At 45.5% G+C, this 18,260-nt stretch overlaps 1 protein-coding gene across 2 annotated transcripts in view; it reads left to right on the top strand.

Moving 5' to 3' along the window:
• The window catches only part of LOC140738488 (uncharacterized), a 120,185-nt gene extending 104,834 nt beyond the window's left edge, over positions 1-15,351 (top strand). For both annotated transcript variants that reach the window (XM_073065828.1, XM_073065827.1), the window contains one exon: positions 12,661-15,351. In XM_073065828.1, coding sequence (XP_072921929.1) covers positions 12,679-13,890 — 1,212 coding nt within the window. In that variant the 5' untranslated portion in view covers positions 12,661-12,678 and the 3' untranslated portion in view covers positions 13,891-15,351. The remainder of the gene's footprint in view (positions 1-12,660) is intronic.
• The last annotated feature ends 2,909 nt before the right edge of the window (positions 15,352-18,260 follow it).

Raw genomic sequence — 18,260 nt, 5'->3', positions numbered from 1 at the left:
TCTGTGGAGTGAGGGAGAGTCACCAGGTCGGTCAGTGTCTGTGGAGTGAGGGACAGTCACCAGGTCAGTCAGTGACTGTGGAGTGAGGGACTGTCACCAGGTCAGATAGTGTCTGTGGAGTGAGGGACAGTCTCCAGGTCGGACAGTGACTGTGGTGTGAGGGACAGTCACCAGGTCAGTCAGTGTCTGTGGAGTGAGGGACGATCACCAGGTCAGGCAGTGTCTGTGGAGTGAGGGACAGTCACCAGGTCGGTCAGTGACTGTGGAGTGAGGGACAGTCACCAGGTCGGTCAGTGTCTGTGGAGTGAGGGACAGTCACCAGGTCAGTCAGTGTCTGTGGAGTGAGGGACAGTCTCCAGGTCAGTCACTGTCTGTGGAGTGAGGGACAGTCACCAGGTCAGTCAGTGTCTGTGGAGTGAGGGACAGTCACCAGGTCAGTCAGTGTCTGTGGAGTGAGGGACAGTCTCCAGGTCAGTCAGTGTCTGTGGAGTGAGGGACAGTCTCCAGGTCAGTCAGTGTCTGTGGAGTGAGGGACAGTCTCCAGGTCAGTCAGTGTCTGTGGAGTGAGGGAGAGTCACCAGGTCAGTCAGTGTCTGTGGAGTGAGGGACTGTCCCCAGGTCAGTCATTGTCTGTGGAGTGAGGGACATTCACCAGGTCAGTCAGTGTCTGTGGAGTGAGGGACTGTCCCCAGGTCAGTCAGTGTCTGTGGAGTGAGGGACAGTCACCAGGTCAGTCAGTGTCTGTGGAGTGAGGGACAGTCACCAGGTCTGTCAGTGTCTGTGGAGTGAGGGACAGTCACCAGGTCGGACAGTGACTGTGGAGTGAGGGACAGTCACCAGGTCGGACAGTGTCTGTGGAGTGAGGGACAGTCACCAGGTCGGACAGTCTGTGGAGTGAGGGACAGTCACCAGGTCAGGCAGTGTCTGTGGAGTGAGGGAGAGTCACCAGGTCAGTCAGTGTCTGTGGAGTGAGGGACAGTCACCAGGTCAGTCAGTGTCTGTGGAGTGAGGGACAATCACCAGGTCTGTCATTGTCTGTGGAGTGAGGGACAGTCACCAGGTCAGTCAGTGTCTGTGGAGTGAGGGAGAGTCACCAGGTCAGTCAGTGTCTGTGGAGTGAGGGACAGTCACCAGGTCAGTCAGTGTCTGTGGAGTGAGGGACAGTCACTAGGTCGGACAGTGTCTGTGGAGTGAGGGACAGTCACCAGGTCAGTCAGTGTCTGTGGAGTGAGGGACAGTCACCAGGTCAGTCAGTGTCTGTGGAGTGAGGGACAATCACCAGGTCTGTCATTGTCTGTGGAGTGAGGGACAGTCACCAGGTCTGTCAGTGTCTGTGGAGTGAGGGAGAGTCACCAGGTCAGTCAGTGTCTGTGGAGTGAGGGACAGTCACCAGGTCAGTCAGTGTCTGTGGAGTGAGGGACAGTCACTAGGTCGGACAGTGTCTGTGGAGTGAGGGACAGTCACCAGGTCAGTCAGTGTCTGTGGAGTGAGGGACAGTCACCAGGTCAGTCAGTGTCTGTGGAGTGAGGGACAGTCACTAGGTCGGACAGTGTCTGTGGAGTGAGGGACAGTCACCAGGTCAGTCAGTGTCTGTGGAGTGAGGGAGAGTCACCAGGTCAGTCAGTGTCTGTGGAGTGAGGGACAGTCACCAGGTCAGTCAGTGTCTGTGGAGTGAGGGACAATCACCAGGTCTGTCATTGTCTGTGGAGTGAGGGACAGTCACCAGGTCAGTCAGTGTCTGTGGAGTGAGGGAGAGTCACCAGGTCAGTCAGTGTCTGTGGAGTGAGGGACAGTCACCAGGTCAGTCAGTGTCTGTGGAGTGAGGGACAGTCACTAGGTCGGACAGTGTCTGTGGAGTGAGGGACAGTCACCAGGTCAGTCAGTGTCTGTGGAGTGAGGGACAGTCACCAGGTCGGTCAGTGTCTGTGGAGTGAGGGACAGTCACCAGGTCAGTCAGTGTCTGTGGAGTGAGGGAGAGTCACCAGGTCAGTCAGTGTCTGTGGAGTGAGGGACAGTCACCAGGTCTGTCATTGTCTGTGGAGTGAGGGCAGTCACCAGGTCAGTCAGTGTCTGTGGAGTGAGGGAGAGTCACCAGGTCAGTCAGTGTCTGTGGAGTGAGGGACAGTCACCAGGTCGGACAGTGTCTGTGGAGTGAGGGACAGTCACCAGGTCAGTCAGTGTCTGTGGAGTGAGGGACAGTCACCAGGTCAGTCAGTGTCTGTGGAGTGAGGGACAGTCACCAGGTCGGACAGTCTGTGGAGTGAGGGACAGTCACCAGGTCGGACAGTGTCTGTGGAGTGAGGGACAGTCACCAGGTCAGTCAGTGTCTGTGGAGTGAGGGACAGTCACCAGGTCAGACAGTGTCTGTGGAGTGAGGGAGAGTCACCAGGTCGGACAGTGTCTGTGGAGTGAGGGACAGTCACCAGGTCAGGCAGTGTCTGTGGAGTGAGGAACAGTCACCAGGTCAGACAGTGTCTGTGGAGTGAGGGAGAGTCACCAGGTCGGACAGTGTCTGTGGAGTGAGGGACAGTCACCAGGTCTGTCAGTGTCTGTGGAGTGAGGGAGAGTCACCAGGTCGGACAGTGTCTGTGGAGTGAGGGACAGTCACCAGGTCGGACAGTGTCTGTGGAGTGAGGGACAGTCACCAGGTCTGTCAGTGTCTGTGGAGTGAGGGACAGTCACCAGGTCAGTCAGTGTCTGTGGAGTGAGGGACAGTCACCAGGTCGGACAGTGTCTGTGGAGTGAGGGACAGTCACCAGGTCGGTCACTGTCTGTGGAGTGAGGGACAGTCACTAGGTCGGACAGTGTCTGTGGAGTGAGGGACAGTCACCAGGTCAGTCAGTGTCTGTGGAGTGAGGGACAGTCACCAGGTCGGACAGTGTCTGTGGAGTGAGGGACAGTCTCCAGATCAGGCAGTGTCTGTGGAGTGAGGGACATTCACCAGGTCAGGCAGTGTCTGTTTAAGGGAATAAACAGTCGGCTTTTATGGCCGAGACCCTTCCTCTGGACCGAAGTTGGTTTTACTGTCAATGGTTGTTTCCTGTGCAGCAGGAGAGAGGCCTGGCCGTCCTCTCGCTCCGGAACTTCTCCCTTGTAGTGCCAGTGGCCTGGATATTATCCATTGGATACACTCACTGTTAGCCATGAAGGCTGATGTAGCCTTAAAGAAAGCCTCAGCAATTTGCTGACAGTGACTTAGATGCACCATCATTATCAGCTTCATGAGATCTGCTGTTATCATGGGTTCAGTACATCTACCGTTGCACAAACTGTTGCACAAGCAATGAAGTGCAATGCAACGTTACAAAAATATTGCTGGCATATTCGTGGTGACTGAAACTCTGTTTAAACCAGCTGGTTCTGAACATCTTCCATTGATCTGAATAGAGTGCACATAACAGCCATTCTGACAAATACAGCATAGTGAGTACATTTTGACTGTGGGGCTCAAGCAGTCCTTCCGGGTGAGGCAACACTTCACCTGTGAAATCTGTTGGGGTCGCCTGTGTGTCTGGCATTCACCATGTGGTTTCCTCTGCATTGGCGAGACCCGTTGGAAATTGTGCGACCGATTCATCGAGCACCACCGCTCCATCCGCCAAATGCGGAACTTCCTAGTTGACAAACACTTTAATTCCCATTCCCATTCCCGTTCTACCATGACGGTCCGTGGCCCCCTCTTCTGCTACAATGGGGCTACTTTCAGGGTGGAGGAGCAACACCTTGTATTCAGTCTGGGTGGCCCCAATCCTGACTGGCATGAATATCGATTTTCCATTCAGGGAAAAAAAAAATACCCTCCCCCTCCCCTCTTCTTCTATTCCCCATTCTGGCCACTTACCTCTCCTCACCTGCTTATCACCTTCCCCTGAGTCCCTTCCTCCTTCTCTTTCTCCAATGGTCCACTCTCCTTTCCTATCAGTTTCCTTCTTCTCCAGTCCTTCACCTTTCCTAGCCAACTGGCTTCACTTACCACCTTCTAACTATCCTCCTTCCCCTCCCGCCACCTTTTCATTCTGGTGTGTACTCCCTTCCTTTCCAATCCTGATGAAGGGTCTTTGCCCCAAATGCTGGCTGTTTATTTATGTCCATAGATGCGGCCTGACCTGCTGAGTTCCTCCAGCATTTTGTGTGTGTTGCTTTCGACTAATCTAGAGATCACAGGTCACTGAGTAACTGGACAGGTAATCTAGAGGCTGTGGCCAGTGATCTGGAAGCATGATTTGGAATCCTAGCACAGCAAAAGGGAGTTTTAAAATTCAGTTAACTAAATAATGTGGAATAAGAAGCTAGTATTGGTAACTGTGTCTATGAAATTTTAGCTTATTCCTCATGGTTATTAGACCTCCCATATGTTAAAAGATGAAATCTGGAACATTTTTTCTGCCAATCTACCTTGTCATTATGACCTTCGCACTTTACCTGCCTACCTGCATTGCTCCTTGTCGGTAACTTTACTCCCTGAGTGGTTATTCTGATGAAGACAAAACCAATCGAGGCTGGTACCCGAGTCCAGCAGCACATTGGATTTCTCTGGCTGCTTTCAAATGAGGAGCAAGAGATGGCCAGAGTAGATGGTTGTCAGGGCGACAGAACAGTCGTGGATACGACCCACTCCATCACAGATAAAGCCCTCCCCTCCACTGAGCACATCTACATGAAATGCTGTCGCAGGAAAGTGTCATCTATCACCAGGAATCCCCACCAAGCAGGACAAGCTCTCTTCTCTCTGCTGAGAAGAAGGTACAGGAGCCTCAGGACTCAGACCATCAAGTCCAGGAACATTTTTTAAATTTAGGATCTTCCAGCCCTTCCAGCCCTAATGCTGACCTCAATCACGGTACAATTTACAATGGTTGTAGGATAGGAGGAAATTGGAGCACGTGGAGGAAAGCCACATGATCACAAGGAGAACATGCAAACTCCTTACAGGCAGTGGTGGGAATTGAACCCATAGTGGTTAGCACAATGATACTGTAAATCATTGTGCTGACCACTACACTACCATGCAACCCCTCTTGAACCAAGGGAGACAACTTCACTTGCCCCATCATTGAAATGTTGAAATGTTCCCCCAGTCCATGGACTCACTTTCAATGACTCTTCTTCTCACATTCTCAATATTTGTTGTTTCTTCTTTTTGTATTTGCACAGTTGGTTGTCTTCTGCACTCTGGTTGGACACCCAACTTGGGTGGTCTTCCGTTGATGGTGTTACGGTTATTATCCCAGAGATTTATTGAGTATGCCCTCAAGAAAGTAAACCTTGGGATTATATATGGTGACATATATGTACTTTGATAGTAAATTTACTTTGAATTTTGAACTTTGACCATAGCCTGTGCTCTGTATTTACTACCTCAATGTACTTACATAAGGCATAATCTATCAGGGTTTGCAGGCAAAGACAAGCTTTTGACAGTACTGTATCTCGGTAAATAATAAACCAATTTCAATACTAATACTCACCTGGGCCCTTGTTGGCCCAGAGAGAAAGGAGTCTGTAACCCTCACATACTGTGATAGAGTTTGGCATTGATTAGATGGGCTGAAGGGCCTGTTCCTGTGCTGTAGTCCCTATGACTCCTAACTCGAGTTCTCCAAACCTTTTCCAGTGTAGTGGCCTGCAAGGGGGTTGGGGGATACAGTCCAGGAGCAATTTGGAACGTACCACAGAAGCAGTGAGACCCACAACCTGTGAAAGAGGAGGGGAACAGCAAACAAACGATGTTTGTGGGAGGACTCAAAGGTCAAATGTTAGTCGTCATTAAAGCTTGCCCTGTGAGCGCTACTCTGGCTGGAGCCTTGAAATCAATCGATTATAGTGAAGCAAGACTGAGGAACAGAGCTTTGCTGGTCAACAGGCAAATTCTGCACCACTGATTCAGTTGACGTGAATTCAAATATTCCATTGTTTCTCAGAGAAGGAAATCTGTTCTTCACCAGGCCAGATTCATAACCAATGCCACAAAGTTAGTTAATAAATTTACTCGGAATTTTGGTGAGCAGGCAGGTGTATGGTGTTGAGTGGGATCTGGGATTAGCCATGATGGAATGGTGGAGCAGACTCAATGAGCTGAATGGCCTAATTCTGTTCCTATGTCTTATGGTCTTATGATAAGCCTTCTCTGTTCAGGGAAGGTTTGAACATTCACTCTCTACAGATATTTCCTTACAACATTGGCCATTCGGTCATCAAATCTATTCTGACATTCAGAACTGATGCAATCCTCCTCTAATTTTCCCCACAATTCTGTTAGTTCCTCCACAAATCCTGCTTCTCACCCTCATACTGAGGCCGAGTTACATTGACCCATTCACGCAATCGCAGGGACAGCGTTGAAACACTGACAGCAGAGGAGGTCAGGATTGACCCTCGCATTTGGAGTTGTGAAGCTGGAGTTGAACCTCCCTCGCTGTCGGGGTAGAGTTTGCATGCTCTGTCTGCGATCGCATCACAAGATCACGCGAGTCGGTAGGTTAAGTGGTCAATGTGAGGATGAGAAGCAGAATCTGCGGAGGAGCTGACGGAGTTGTGCGGAGAGTTAGAGGAGGATTGTAACTGTTGTGAATCAGAATAGATTTGGTGACCAAAAGGGTTTCCTTAATGTCATAAGCAAATATCTGCTGAGAGAAGGTTAACATTTCAAGTCCTGACGAAGGGTCTCGGCCCGAAACGTCGACAGCGCTTCTCCCTATAGATGCTGCCTGGCCTGCTGTGTTCCACCAGCATTTTGTGTGTGTTGTTGTTTGAATTTCCAGCATCTGCAGATTTCCTCGCGTTTTAACATTTCAAGTTATTGATTTCCAGAGCTTTCCATTTTCATTTCAGGTTTTGAGCACCTGGGCTTGTTTGGATTTTGTTCCACTGAAATAACTTGGCTTTCAAAGCACAAACTGGCAATGAGCTGGTAAAATAATGTCTTACAGTTCCAAGTTCTCAACGAGACAATTGAAAAAGTTATAAAATAATCTGAAATCATGGGTGTGACCTAAAAAAGACCAAATGTTGAATCACTCATAGGCGATTCACAAATTCCTCACTTGTTGATAACAATAAGGGAGGATGAGAGGTGAGCTGATAGAGGTGTATAAGATGATGAGAGGCATTGATCATGTGGATAGTCAGAGGCTTTTTCCCAGGGCTGAAATGGCTATCACGAGAGGACACAGTTTTAAGGTGCTTGGAAGTAGGTACAGAGGAAATTTCAGGGATAAGGGTTTTACTCAGAGAGTGGTGAGTGCTTGGAATGGGTTGCCGACAACAGTGGTAGAGGCGGATACAATAGGGTCTTTTAAGAGACTCCTGGATAGGTATATGGAGCTTAGAAAAATAGAGGGTTACGGGTAACCCAAAGTAATTTTGGAAGTAAGTACATGTTTGGTACAGCATTGTGGGCTGAAGGGCCTATATTGTGCTGTAGGTTTTCTATGTTTCTAACAGATGTAGACTCTGGCTCCAAATGCAGTCTTTTGATTCAGAGGAATGCATTTCTGACCAGGGCTAAACTTCTAGATACTAGTCTGTAAAAATAGGGCATCAGAATGATGGTAGTTAACGTGAATGGCAACAGCATTCTGGCACAAGATTTCAGGGTAAACTTATCATACAGTTAATATCTGTATTTTGGTCAAATGATATCTGATTCACCCGGGCAGATTATCACAACAAGCAGGGGAATGTGGCAGGCATATTCTCTGTTATGAATACAAACTCACTAACACTTCTTAAAAAAGCAATTGCAAATACCAAGGATTTGTTTGATTGTTCTGGGCATCACAGATAATTCCCCTGGGCAATTGGGTGATGGAGCGTACAACAGGATTAATTTGCCACCGCTTGAAATCTTTCATGTCAGGGCGGTAAGGTAGCATAGTGGTTAGCACAACGTTTTACAGCACAGGTGAACGGGGTTCTATTCCCACCGCTCTCTGTAAGGAGTTTGTACGTTTTCCTGGTGACTGTGTGGGTTTCCTCCGGGTGCTCCGGTTTCCTCCCACATCCAAAGATGCACCAGTTGGTAGGTTAATTAGTCAGTGTAAATTGCCCTGTAATTAGGCTAGGGTGAAATCAGGGGATTGCAGGGCAGTGGGCCTCAAAGGGCCAGAAAGACCTATTCTGTGCTGTACCTCAGTAAATAAATGAATTCCCCCGTCTCTGTAATCTTACCAGCCAAAGGGTTCCTCTACAACACTGATCTCCTTTCCTTGTATTGCAACAGCTTGCCCATAACCTTTCACACTCAGATCACTTTCTTGAATTTCCACCTTAAAGCCTTCATCTTTCCATCGTGCTTAACACCACTTCATCGACCACTTCCTAGTTACAACCTCCTTGGAGGGTGTTTCTTTGATTCACCTTGCGTCCTAATGAGGGCATTTTCAATCCATTACATTACCACATCAAAATCACCTTAAAAACTAACATGAAGTCAACCAAGCTACTTGAAAGTTTTCAAAATGATTATTGCAGTTCTTTTGAGAAAATATGTGAAGGATGATGAAAGATGGCGAGCATTGTGCTATCTCTTGTGGTTTAGTTGACTAAACAGGAAATCTTGCATCAATGTTCCCTGCCAAAAAAACATCTGCTGCAAGTTCATCTTTATAGAAAGCAGAGATTATTGTGATCCTCTGTGAATGGAGGAAGGGAAATTCAGGTCCTTGAGTGAACGCATAGCTAATGGAAGGTCATCGATAAACATTAAAGTATAGATAAACTCTGCTTAAAATTAGGTCAGACAAGGGGATCTGAGTTTAATATAATGAAAGTTATATTTTAACTGCTGGGTGGCAGGGTGGAGATATGTCTCTAGCGAAGGAGGTGTAAGGCACTCCTGCTTTCCACTACTCTGCAGGTCACCCTTAGGCAAGGTGTAGCACCTGCTTAGACCCCGATCAGGGTCACATGAAGCCATGGGAGCAGGTGGTGGATGGTCGTATGAGCAGCTGGTGCACATCACAAGTCCTGGTTACGTGAGCACCGATGCCAGGCAGGCAATCTCTGAAGAGTATTGATAACTGCTGGAGTCACCTGTCTTGTAAAGACACTGCCCAGAAGAAGGCAATGGCAATCCACTTCTGTAGGAAAATTTGCCAATATTTATGGTCAAAATGAATGAAGATGATATTTTAATTGAATGACCTAGCATTTGAGGTTAGAGCGAAAAGACCACCAGAGTAATTCTAACTGCATTTACCTCTGTTAGACCATACAACTATAAGATAGAGAGCAGAATTAGGCCATTTGGCCCATCGAGTCTGTTCTGGCATTTGATCATGTCTGATTTATTTTCCTTCTCAACCCCATTCTTCTGCCCTTTCTAATCAAGAACCTATCAACCTCCACTTTAACTATACCCGATGACTTGGCCTCCGCAGCTCGCTGTGGCACCACCCTCAGACTAAAGGAATTCCTCCTCAGCCATTGTTAGATAAAGTGTTTTGTTGATTGGATGTTTTAATTTCTTATTTCTGACCATTAAGTATTTGAAAGAAGTGGAGTTTTTCTGAGGAACAGTCTCAAACAACCTTGTTTTCTTGCTTAGGCCTAAATATAGATGCCAGAAACACTAAGAAAAGACAGATCTGCACCAGAGTGCTTGCTAGATCAACACCAACACAATCTGGATCATAATTTAGACTTTATGGAGTTATAGAGACTCTGTGCTAAATAGAGGGAAAGAAAAGCAATTTACTTCATTTACAACAAAGGATAATTTGAAGATTCTTGGTGTAATTCTTCCAGTATTCAAAGTTGAGTTTTTTGTCATATGAGCAAGTACATGTACTCCTGTACTTTATAAAATGGTCACTGAGTGTATGATAGCTGTAGCCCATCCACTTCGAGGTTCTATGTGTTGTGTGTTCAGAGATGCTCTTCTGCACACCGCTGTTGTAATGCCTGCGGTTATTTGAATAACTGCACCTTCCTGTCAGCTTTTTTTTGGAGGTAATCAATTTACTAAACCTACTGCAGACTAATATCAAGCAAGCCAACATTTTTCTGATTTTTCATTAATTCCAATACATCAATCATACCTGCAGAAGGCAAAATTCAACTTTGCTCAAACAGGTTTAGATGACAGAAACAAGCTTTCGAGTCTGAACTTGGTCCCTTCCTCTCGCCGAAACATGGCACAAGATTTGCAAAGCAGCGAGTGCACTGCACGTGCATCTTTGAGCAGCCAGTCTTCTTTTTCCTTTCCTCCGCTTTGCTACCTTTGGCACTTGACCTTTCACTTTACCAGCACAAGTTAGGTTCCCATGAACTTGACCACCCAACAGTCGAGCAACTACTTCCCGAGTGGTCTTCTCATTGATACCACGTTGTCCACTAACGGCATTATCGTCCAAGGGAGAGCAAAAGAAAAGATGCATTCCAATAATTTAATCTGTGCCTGAAGTTTCCCAGTGGGTTCTTCCCCAGTCACATTACGTGTGTGGGTTGGAACAATCTGACCATTCTCCTTTTGCCCACAGAACTGCCGTTCACAGGAAATTTTTTGTTTGTTCTTTCAGGGGTTTTTTTGTGCACCATTCTCTGTAAACTCTTGAGACTGTTGAATGTGAAAATCCCAGGAGGTCAGCAGTTCCTGAGAGACTCAAACCACCCCATCTGACACCAACAATAATTCCACGGTCAAACTCACTCAGATCGCATTTCTTCCCCATTCTGATGTTAAGTCTGAACAGCAACTGAACCTCTTGACCATGTCTGCATGCTTTTTTGCATGGAGTTGCTGCCAACTGATTGGCTGATTAGATATTTACATTAACGAGCAGGTGTACGGGTGTCCCTAATGAAGATGCCACTGAGTGTATGGACAGGTGGAGTGAAAACCTTCCTTACAGCAGCATCATAGAAAGAGCATTCAGAATCAGGTTTATTATCACTGGCATGTGTCATGAAATTTGTTAACTTAGCAGCAGCAGTTCAATGTTATACATAACATAGAAGAAACTAGCAAAAAAATAAATCAATTACAGTATACGCATATTGAATAGATTAAACATGGTGCAAAAACAGAAATAATAAAATAGTGAGGTAGTGTTCATGGGTTCAATGTCCATTTAGGAATCAGATGGCAGAGGGGAAGAAGCTGTTCCTGAATCACTGAGTGTGTGCCTTTACGCTTCTGTACCACCTCCCTGATGGTAACAGTGAGAAAAGGGCATGCCCTGGCAGGTGGGGGTCCTTAATAATGGATGCTGCCTTTCTGAGACACAAGAACTTAAATTAAATGCAAATTATGCACAAGTTTTACAAGAAAGAACACAATTAGAAGACAAAAACTGAATTCCATTTTAGTGCAAAGTGATCACAGGGAGAACTCCTTTCAGACTGCAGTAGGATTTGAACCTGGGGTTGACTAGTACTACAAAGCATTGTACTAACCACTACACAATGTGCCACCCCACAATGGCACCTCTCTATGACAGACTTAAGGAACCAAATGAAGCTACAGCATCTCATTAATGGTTATTAATCATTATAAACAAAGTGGGAAATAAGAGACACAAATTAAACTTGGGAAGGTTGCCAATAGAAATCATAGAACACATCAAAGGGAAGGATGTGGTAGCAGGAAGTGTAAACATCAGCACAAGTGCAGATTCTTCAGTCCATCAAATCTATACTAGCCCCATTTAATACCAGTTGGTCTTAAGATTTTGTCTAAATACTTCTAGATCTGCAAAAAGAAACATTACAGTGGCACGGCAAAGTGCGGGATGATGTTATCGCAGCAGTACGCTGCAAACAGTAATAAATACTGTAAATTACAACAAGAAGCGTATATATATAAATAAATGTAAGTAGTGCAAAAGGAGATAAAAAGTAGTGAGGTAGTGTTCATGGGTTCAACGTCCATTCAGAAATCAGATGGCAGAGGGGAAGAAGCTGTTCCTGAATCACTGAGTGAGGGTCTTCAGGCTCCTGTACCTCCTCCCTGATGGTAGCAATGGAAAGAGGGCATGTCCTGGGTGATGGGGGTCCTTAATGATGAGTGCCTGCTTTTTGAGACATCGCTCCTTGAAGATGTCCTGGATGCTGGGGAGGCTGATGCCCATGATTGAGCTGAGTTCACAACTTTCTGCAGCTTATTTCAATCCTGTGCAGTGCCCCCCCCCCCCGCCCCTATATTTAACTTGTTAAGCTCAGTTGTCTGATTTAACATTTCAAATACTTTTATCGTTGATTTAACTATTCAAACACAATCTTAACCATTGGGCTGTAAGTCAAACTTTGAGGAGCAGATTCAAGGTCCACATAGCAACCAAGTTTGGAATTTCTAGTTTGATACAGTTTCCTGTTCCATGGGGAAAAAGTTGTTGAATAATCACCACTTCTTTAATTTTTAGTCCCAATTTGTGAAACAGTTTTGATGTGTTTGAGTGCAATTGAGACAGTTCTGTGGTATCATTTTTGAATATGTATTCTGTTTTAGAATCCCAGCAATACTCACGAGGGTTAACCTGTAAAAAGAAGCTTGGAAATCTCCTTTCTGCCAGTATGAGCTCGCAGCTGAAAATGCCAGACAGTAAAGCATGAGGAATCCATTGCACACGCCACAAGTTGCAAACAATAAAAAATACATGTGCACTGATCTTGTAGTTCTGCTGCATCGAGAGATTTCTAACTATTTGTGGTTTCTTTTAGGAACAGCTTCTTGCAGACATGCGGGCGATGTGGTGCTGTCTTCCTGTGTTCCTTGCTGTTCTGTACAACATGGCTGTAATGGGAGAAAGCACAAGTGCAAAACCAGATACAACTGAACCAACTTCTGTTGTAACAACTGCTGATGTACTGGGACGAAGCACAAGGCAAACACTGGAGACATCTCGCTCAACCTCCATTGTAACAAGTGTCAGTGCACTGCAGAGCACAAGGGCAACTTTGCAGACAACTGATTCCACTGAACAAACTTCTGTTGTAACAAGTGCCAAAGTACAGGGACAAACCACAAGTGAAACTCTGGAGTCATCTCATCCAACAGAGCCAACTTCTGGAGTGACCCAAAACCCAACCAGTTTACCAACTCCTTCAACTCCGTATCTAACCAGTGCACATGCAGAAGATACAACTGAAAGTCCCGTCCAATTCACTTCCACAACAGATCCCCCAACCACAAGAACTTCCAGCTACTCCACAGAAGAGTATCTGATTCAAACAACCCAAGGTGTCAGTTCTTCTCAACAACCTACTACTGATGTGATGGAATTGTCTACCTCTCCTGGAATTAAAGAAGAGACCAGTGTCAGCCAGGAGCCCACCGTCACTAATAGATCTGAGCAATGGACAACAGCTGACCCTGCAAATGTGTCTGAAGTCACATCGTTCTCTACTCCAGTCACCAATATTTCAGAGGTTGACGGGATTCTTGGTTCAGGTGTAAGAGGGAAAACACAATCTCCTCCAACCAGCACGATTACTTCTACAACAATGCACTCAACAACTACTGCTGCCACTCCCAGTAAAGCAAGCAGAAGCAAGGTGACAACAGCAATTCCCATTGTCAATGATGTCACCAAAGTCACCACCAAAAATTACAATAGACTTACAACTGCTCAAGCGGCAACCAAGAAAATTAGTCTCGTCACTCAGTGCCTCATAGTGATTGCCATCCTGGCAGGCATCTGTACCATCTTTGTCATCTGTACCATCGTCCTGTGCACCAAGCTCTCTACCCAAAGGCACAACTACAGGATTAACCAGATGAACGGCACCGAACTGATATGCATTTCTGCTCTACTGCCTGAAGAAGAAAGAAAGATGAGGAAAAAACTGCGCCCAAAACGGTTAAGAGATTTGAGGGAAACTATGATTGGGCAAGCCAGCGACACTGACGACGATGACCTTACCCTCCAGAGCTTTGTGACTGAACACTAGAGCTCCCCATTAACCTGTGGGCACAGAGACAGCCTCCTAGCCCTAAGGTAATTACACAGCAACTGGATGAACCAAATATCAAGCTTTGATTAACAACATAGACTGAGATCTGAAAGGTATCGAGGAGTGATGGTTTTCTCTATATTGTGTTCTTTTGGACTTCCTGATTTATACTGCTCTTGCAAGGCTTTTATTATGAGCAAACCTGACTCAGTTGACATCTGACTACAGAGATCAGGTTGCTACGCAGAACTTACATGCTCTCAACACATTTTTAAAACATCCTAGGTATAAATATTTTGTTTTAAGTGGACTTGCTTCATTGAGGACAATGATAATTGGAGGCAAAGTGTTGATTATAGATTAAGTCTCAAGCATTCCTGAGGTCTTTGTGAAGAAACTTAGCACACTGAAGAGTGAGCTCCTGAAGCACTGATTTGTTTCTTCTGTGGCCTAGCCAGTCCCCTCACCCTAGGGACCAACTCTCTTAGAGATGGCATTGCGGCAAAGAGGGGTTAACTTAATAAACTTAAGAAGGTTTTTGATAAGGTGAAAAATAAAGATCTGCTTAATTCATTTATGAGTCAGAGCTGACAATACTGACTATTGACCACTGATCAGTTTAGTAGATACATTTTTTTCACTGATGGGGAAATGAAGACCTCTGGATGAGGCCTGGGGCAGATCAAACACGGCCATACTGAATGGCAAGGAAGACTTGAAGGGCCGAGTGGCCCATTCCGGCTCCTACTTTCTTGGCAGGAAGACCTGCTGAAGGAAGTAGTAAAGTCTCCGCACTTTCTAAGATAGAGTGACACAGAACTCCAAAGCTGTGGGATTCATTTTGGATTCAGTACCATGGATGACCTACCTTTCTGGGGTCTGAAAATGTGGTGGAATTGCCGAGCAACAACGGGAACAAAGTGTTGTAAAAACAATCAACTCCTCTGCAATAAACTAATCATCTTTAAATAGATACCACTCAGTAACCCCACCAATTCTTGTCCTTCAGCACCGCTGTCTGCCACGCCACATTCGTACTGGGAAAGCAGCCGCAAGCATCACTGAGCTGGACAAAGGACCAAGAGACACAAAAATCTGAATGATCCCCTCCTGTGCCAGAAGATACTGAGGCCTGAATAGATACATTGAAAGTCTGACCTGCTTGTGGATTCTGTAGAAGTTTGCATACTGCCTCATCTTGATCTAGAACAAGTCTTTTAGCACTTTTAACAGGGGGCTGGCTGAAGATCACCCCATTCTGAAAGGTGTAAGCAACGTGCAGTCTGGTCTCTGGATGGCCCTGTAGGGGAATCAGCTTTTCAGCTGCTCTACAAAGTAGGACTGAATTGAAAAGATGAAATGTGCTTGTTGCAAATTATCAGTAAACTGTACAGCTCTGAAACAGTGGGCCTCACACGCATCTCTTAATAAAATAAGACAGCACCAGTCTCTCTCTGAGTTTTGTTTTGATGGAAGGGTTTTTTTGTCAGCCATTGTTATATGGGGCAAAATCCCCAAGCATTCTGAACTCTGGTTTTCAGACTAAACCTAAAATTGTGAACTGGGACCAGATTTGAGTTTCAGATAAACCTCTTATTTTAAGCTTCTCGAAAGGAAATGGGTGTTTCTGGAAAGGTACGCCCCCCTAGTTGCTTGATCCACCTTGGTGAGAAACAGGGGACCTTCCATTGACGGTGCTTGGTGCTGGGAAGTGTGTCCCTGAATTTGGACCCAGTGATAAAAGATGCCGTGTGACTTGGGGGCGGCACAGTATCATAATGGTTAGCTTGGCACTCTACAATGCCAGTGACCAGTGTTTGATTTGCACCGCTGTTTTTAAGGAGTTTGTACATTCTCCCCGTGACTGAATAGGTTGCCACCAGCTGCTCTGGTTCTCTCCCACAATCCTAAGATGTGTGGGTTAGGGTTAATAAGTTTGTGGACATGCTATGTTGGTGCTGGGAGACTGGAGATATTTGCGGGCTGCCCTCAGAACATCTCAGACTACGTTGGCTGTTAATGCAAAAACAGGGCATTTCCCTGTATGTTTTGAAGCTTGAATGTATATGTGACAAATAAAGCAAATGTCATCTAGAGGAAACCTGGACGATTCCTTGTTTCTGCTGCTTCAGAGTGGTCGGCTATGTATGGAACCAAAAGAAATGGAGGAGATCTTAAATGGATTTTTTGCATCTGTATTTACTAAGGAAACTGGCATGGAGCCAATGGAAATAAGGCAAACAAGTAGTGAGGTCATGGAACCTATACAGATTTGCTATCTTGAGGCAAATCAGAGTAGGTAAATCCCCAGGACCTGACAGGGTATTCCCTCGGACCTTGAAGGAGACTAGTGTTGAAATTGCAGGGACCCTGGCAGATATATTTAAAATGTCGGTATCTACGGGTGAGGTGCTGGAGGATTGGAGGATAGCTGTTGTTTAAAAAAAGCTCTAAAATTAATCTGGGAAATTATAGGCCGGTAAGTTTGACGTCAGCAGTAGGTAAATTATTAGAAGGGGTACTAAGAGATAGGATCTACAAGTATTTAGATAGACAGGGATTTATTAGGGAGAGTCAACAGGGCTTTGTGCGTGGTAGGTCATGTTTAACAAATATGTTAGTTTTTCGAGGAGGTTACAAAGAAAGTGGATGAAGGGAAGGGAGTGGATGTTGTCTACATGGACTTCAGTAAGGCCTTTGACAAGGTCCTGCATGGGAGGTTAGTTATGAAAATCCAGTTGCTAGGTATACATGGTGAGGTAGTAAATTGGATTAGACATTGGCTCAATGGGAGAAGTCAGAGAGTGGTAGTGGAGGATTGCTTCTCTGAGTGGAGGTCTGTGACTATTTGTCATCTATAACAATGATCTGGATGACAATGTGGTAAATTGGATCAGCAAATTTGCTGATGATACAAAGATTGGAGGTGCAGTGGACAGTGAGGAAGGTTTTCAAAGCTTGCAGGGGGATCTGGACCAGCTGGAAAAATGGGCTGAAAAATGGCAGATGGAGTTTAATACAGACAAGTATGAGGTATTGCACTTTGGAAGGACAAACCATGGTAAAACATACAAGGTAAATGGTAGGGCACTGAGAAGTGCAGTAGAACAGAGGGATCTGGGAATACAGATACAAAATTCCCTAAAAGTGGTGTCACAGGTAGATAGGGTAGTAAAGAGAGCTTTTGGTATATTGGCCTTTATAAATCTAAGTATTGAGTATAAGAGTTGGAATGTTATGGTGAGGTTGTATAAGGCATTGGTGAGGCCGAATTTTGAGTATTGTGTGCAGTTTTGGTCACTGAATTACGGGAAGGATATTAATAAGGTTGAAAGCATGCAGAGAAGGTTTACAAGGATGTTGCTAGGACTTGAGAAAATGAGTTACAGAGAAAGGTTGAATAGGTTAGGACTTTATTCCCTGGAGCGTAGAAGAATGAGGGGAAATTTGATAGAGGTATATAAAATTATGATGGGTATAGATAGAGTGAATGCAAGCAGGCTTTTTCCACTGAGGCTAGGGGAGAAAAAAAACCAGAGGACATGGGTTAAGGGTGAAGGGGGAAAAGTTTAAAGGGAACATTGGGGGGGGGGGGGAGCTTCTTCACACAGAGAGTGGTGGGAGTGTGGAATGAGCTGCCAGATGAAGTGGTAAATGCAGGCTCTCTTTTAACATTTAAGAAAAACTTGGACAGGTACATGGATGAGAGGTGTATGGAGGGATATGGGCCAGGTGCCGGTCAGTGGGACTAGGCAGAGAAATGGTTCGGCACAGCCAAGAAGGACCAAAAGGCCTGTTTCTGTGCTGTAATGTTCTATGGTTCTAACATAAGAAATAATGAGCAGGAGTAGGCCATCTGGCCCATCGAGCCTGCCCCACCATTCAATAAGATCATGGCTGATCTGTCTGTGAACTCAGCTCATCTACCTGCCTTTTCCCCATAACCCTTAATTCCTCTACTATGTAAAAATCTATCTAACTGTATCTTAAAAATATTTAGTGAAGAAGCCTCAACTGCTTCCCTGGGCAGAGAATTCCACAGATTCACCACTCTCTGGGAAAGAAGAGTTTCTCCTCATCTCTGTCCTAAATCTTCTCCTCTGAATCCTGAGGCAATGTCCCCTAGTTCTAGTCTCACCTACCAATGGAAACAACTTTCCTACTTTTATCTTATCTATCCCTTTCAAAATTTTGTATGTAAATTTTGTCCTTTCAATTGATGCAGTCATGAGTTTGAGATGTTCTATTGCGGTAATAAAGGTGAGTAACAATGGTACACTTTGTTAAGGTCCTGTACAACGACCTTGGTTCGCCAGTACTGCAGGGCACTAATTAATGTTCAGATGATGGGAGCTGGGCCAGTCCAG

This window comes from Hemitrygon akajei, chromosome 14, assembly GCF_048418815.1.
Source record: "Hemitrygon akajei chromosome 14, sHemAka1.3, whole genome shotgun sequence".
NCBI lineage: Eukaryota > Metazoa > Chordata > Chondrichthyes > Myliobatiformes > Dasyatidae > Hemitrygon > Hemitrygon akajei.
The sequence above is the reverse complement of the archived record's forward strand: the minus strand, read 5'-3'. Positions and strand labels throughout refer to the sequence as shown.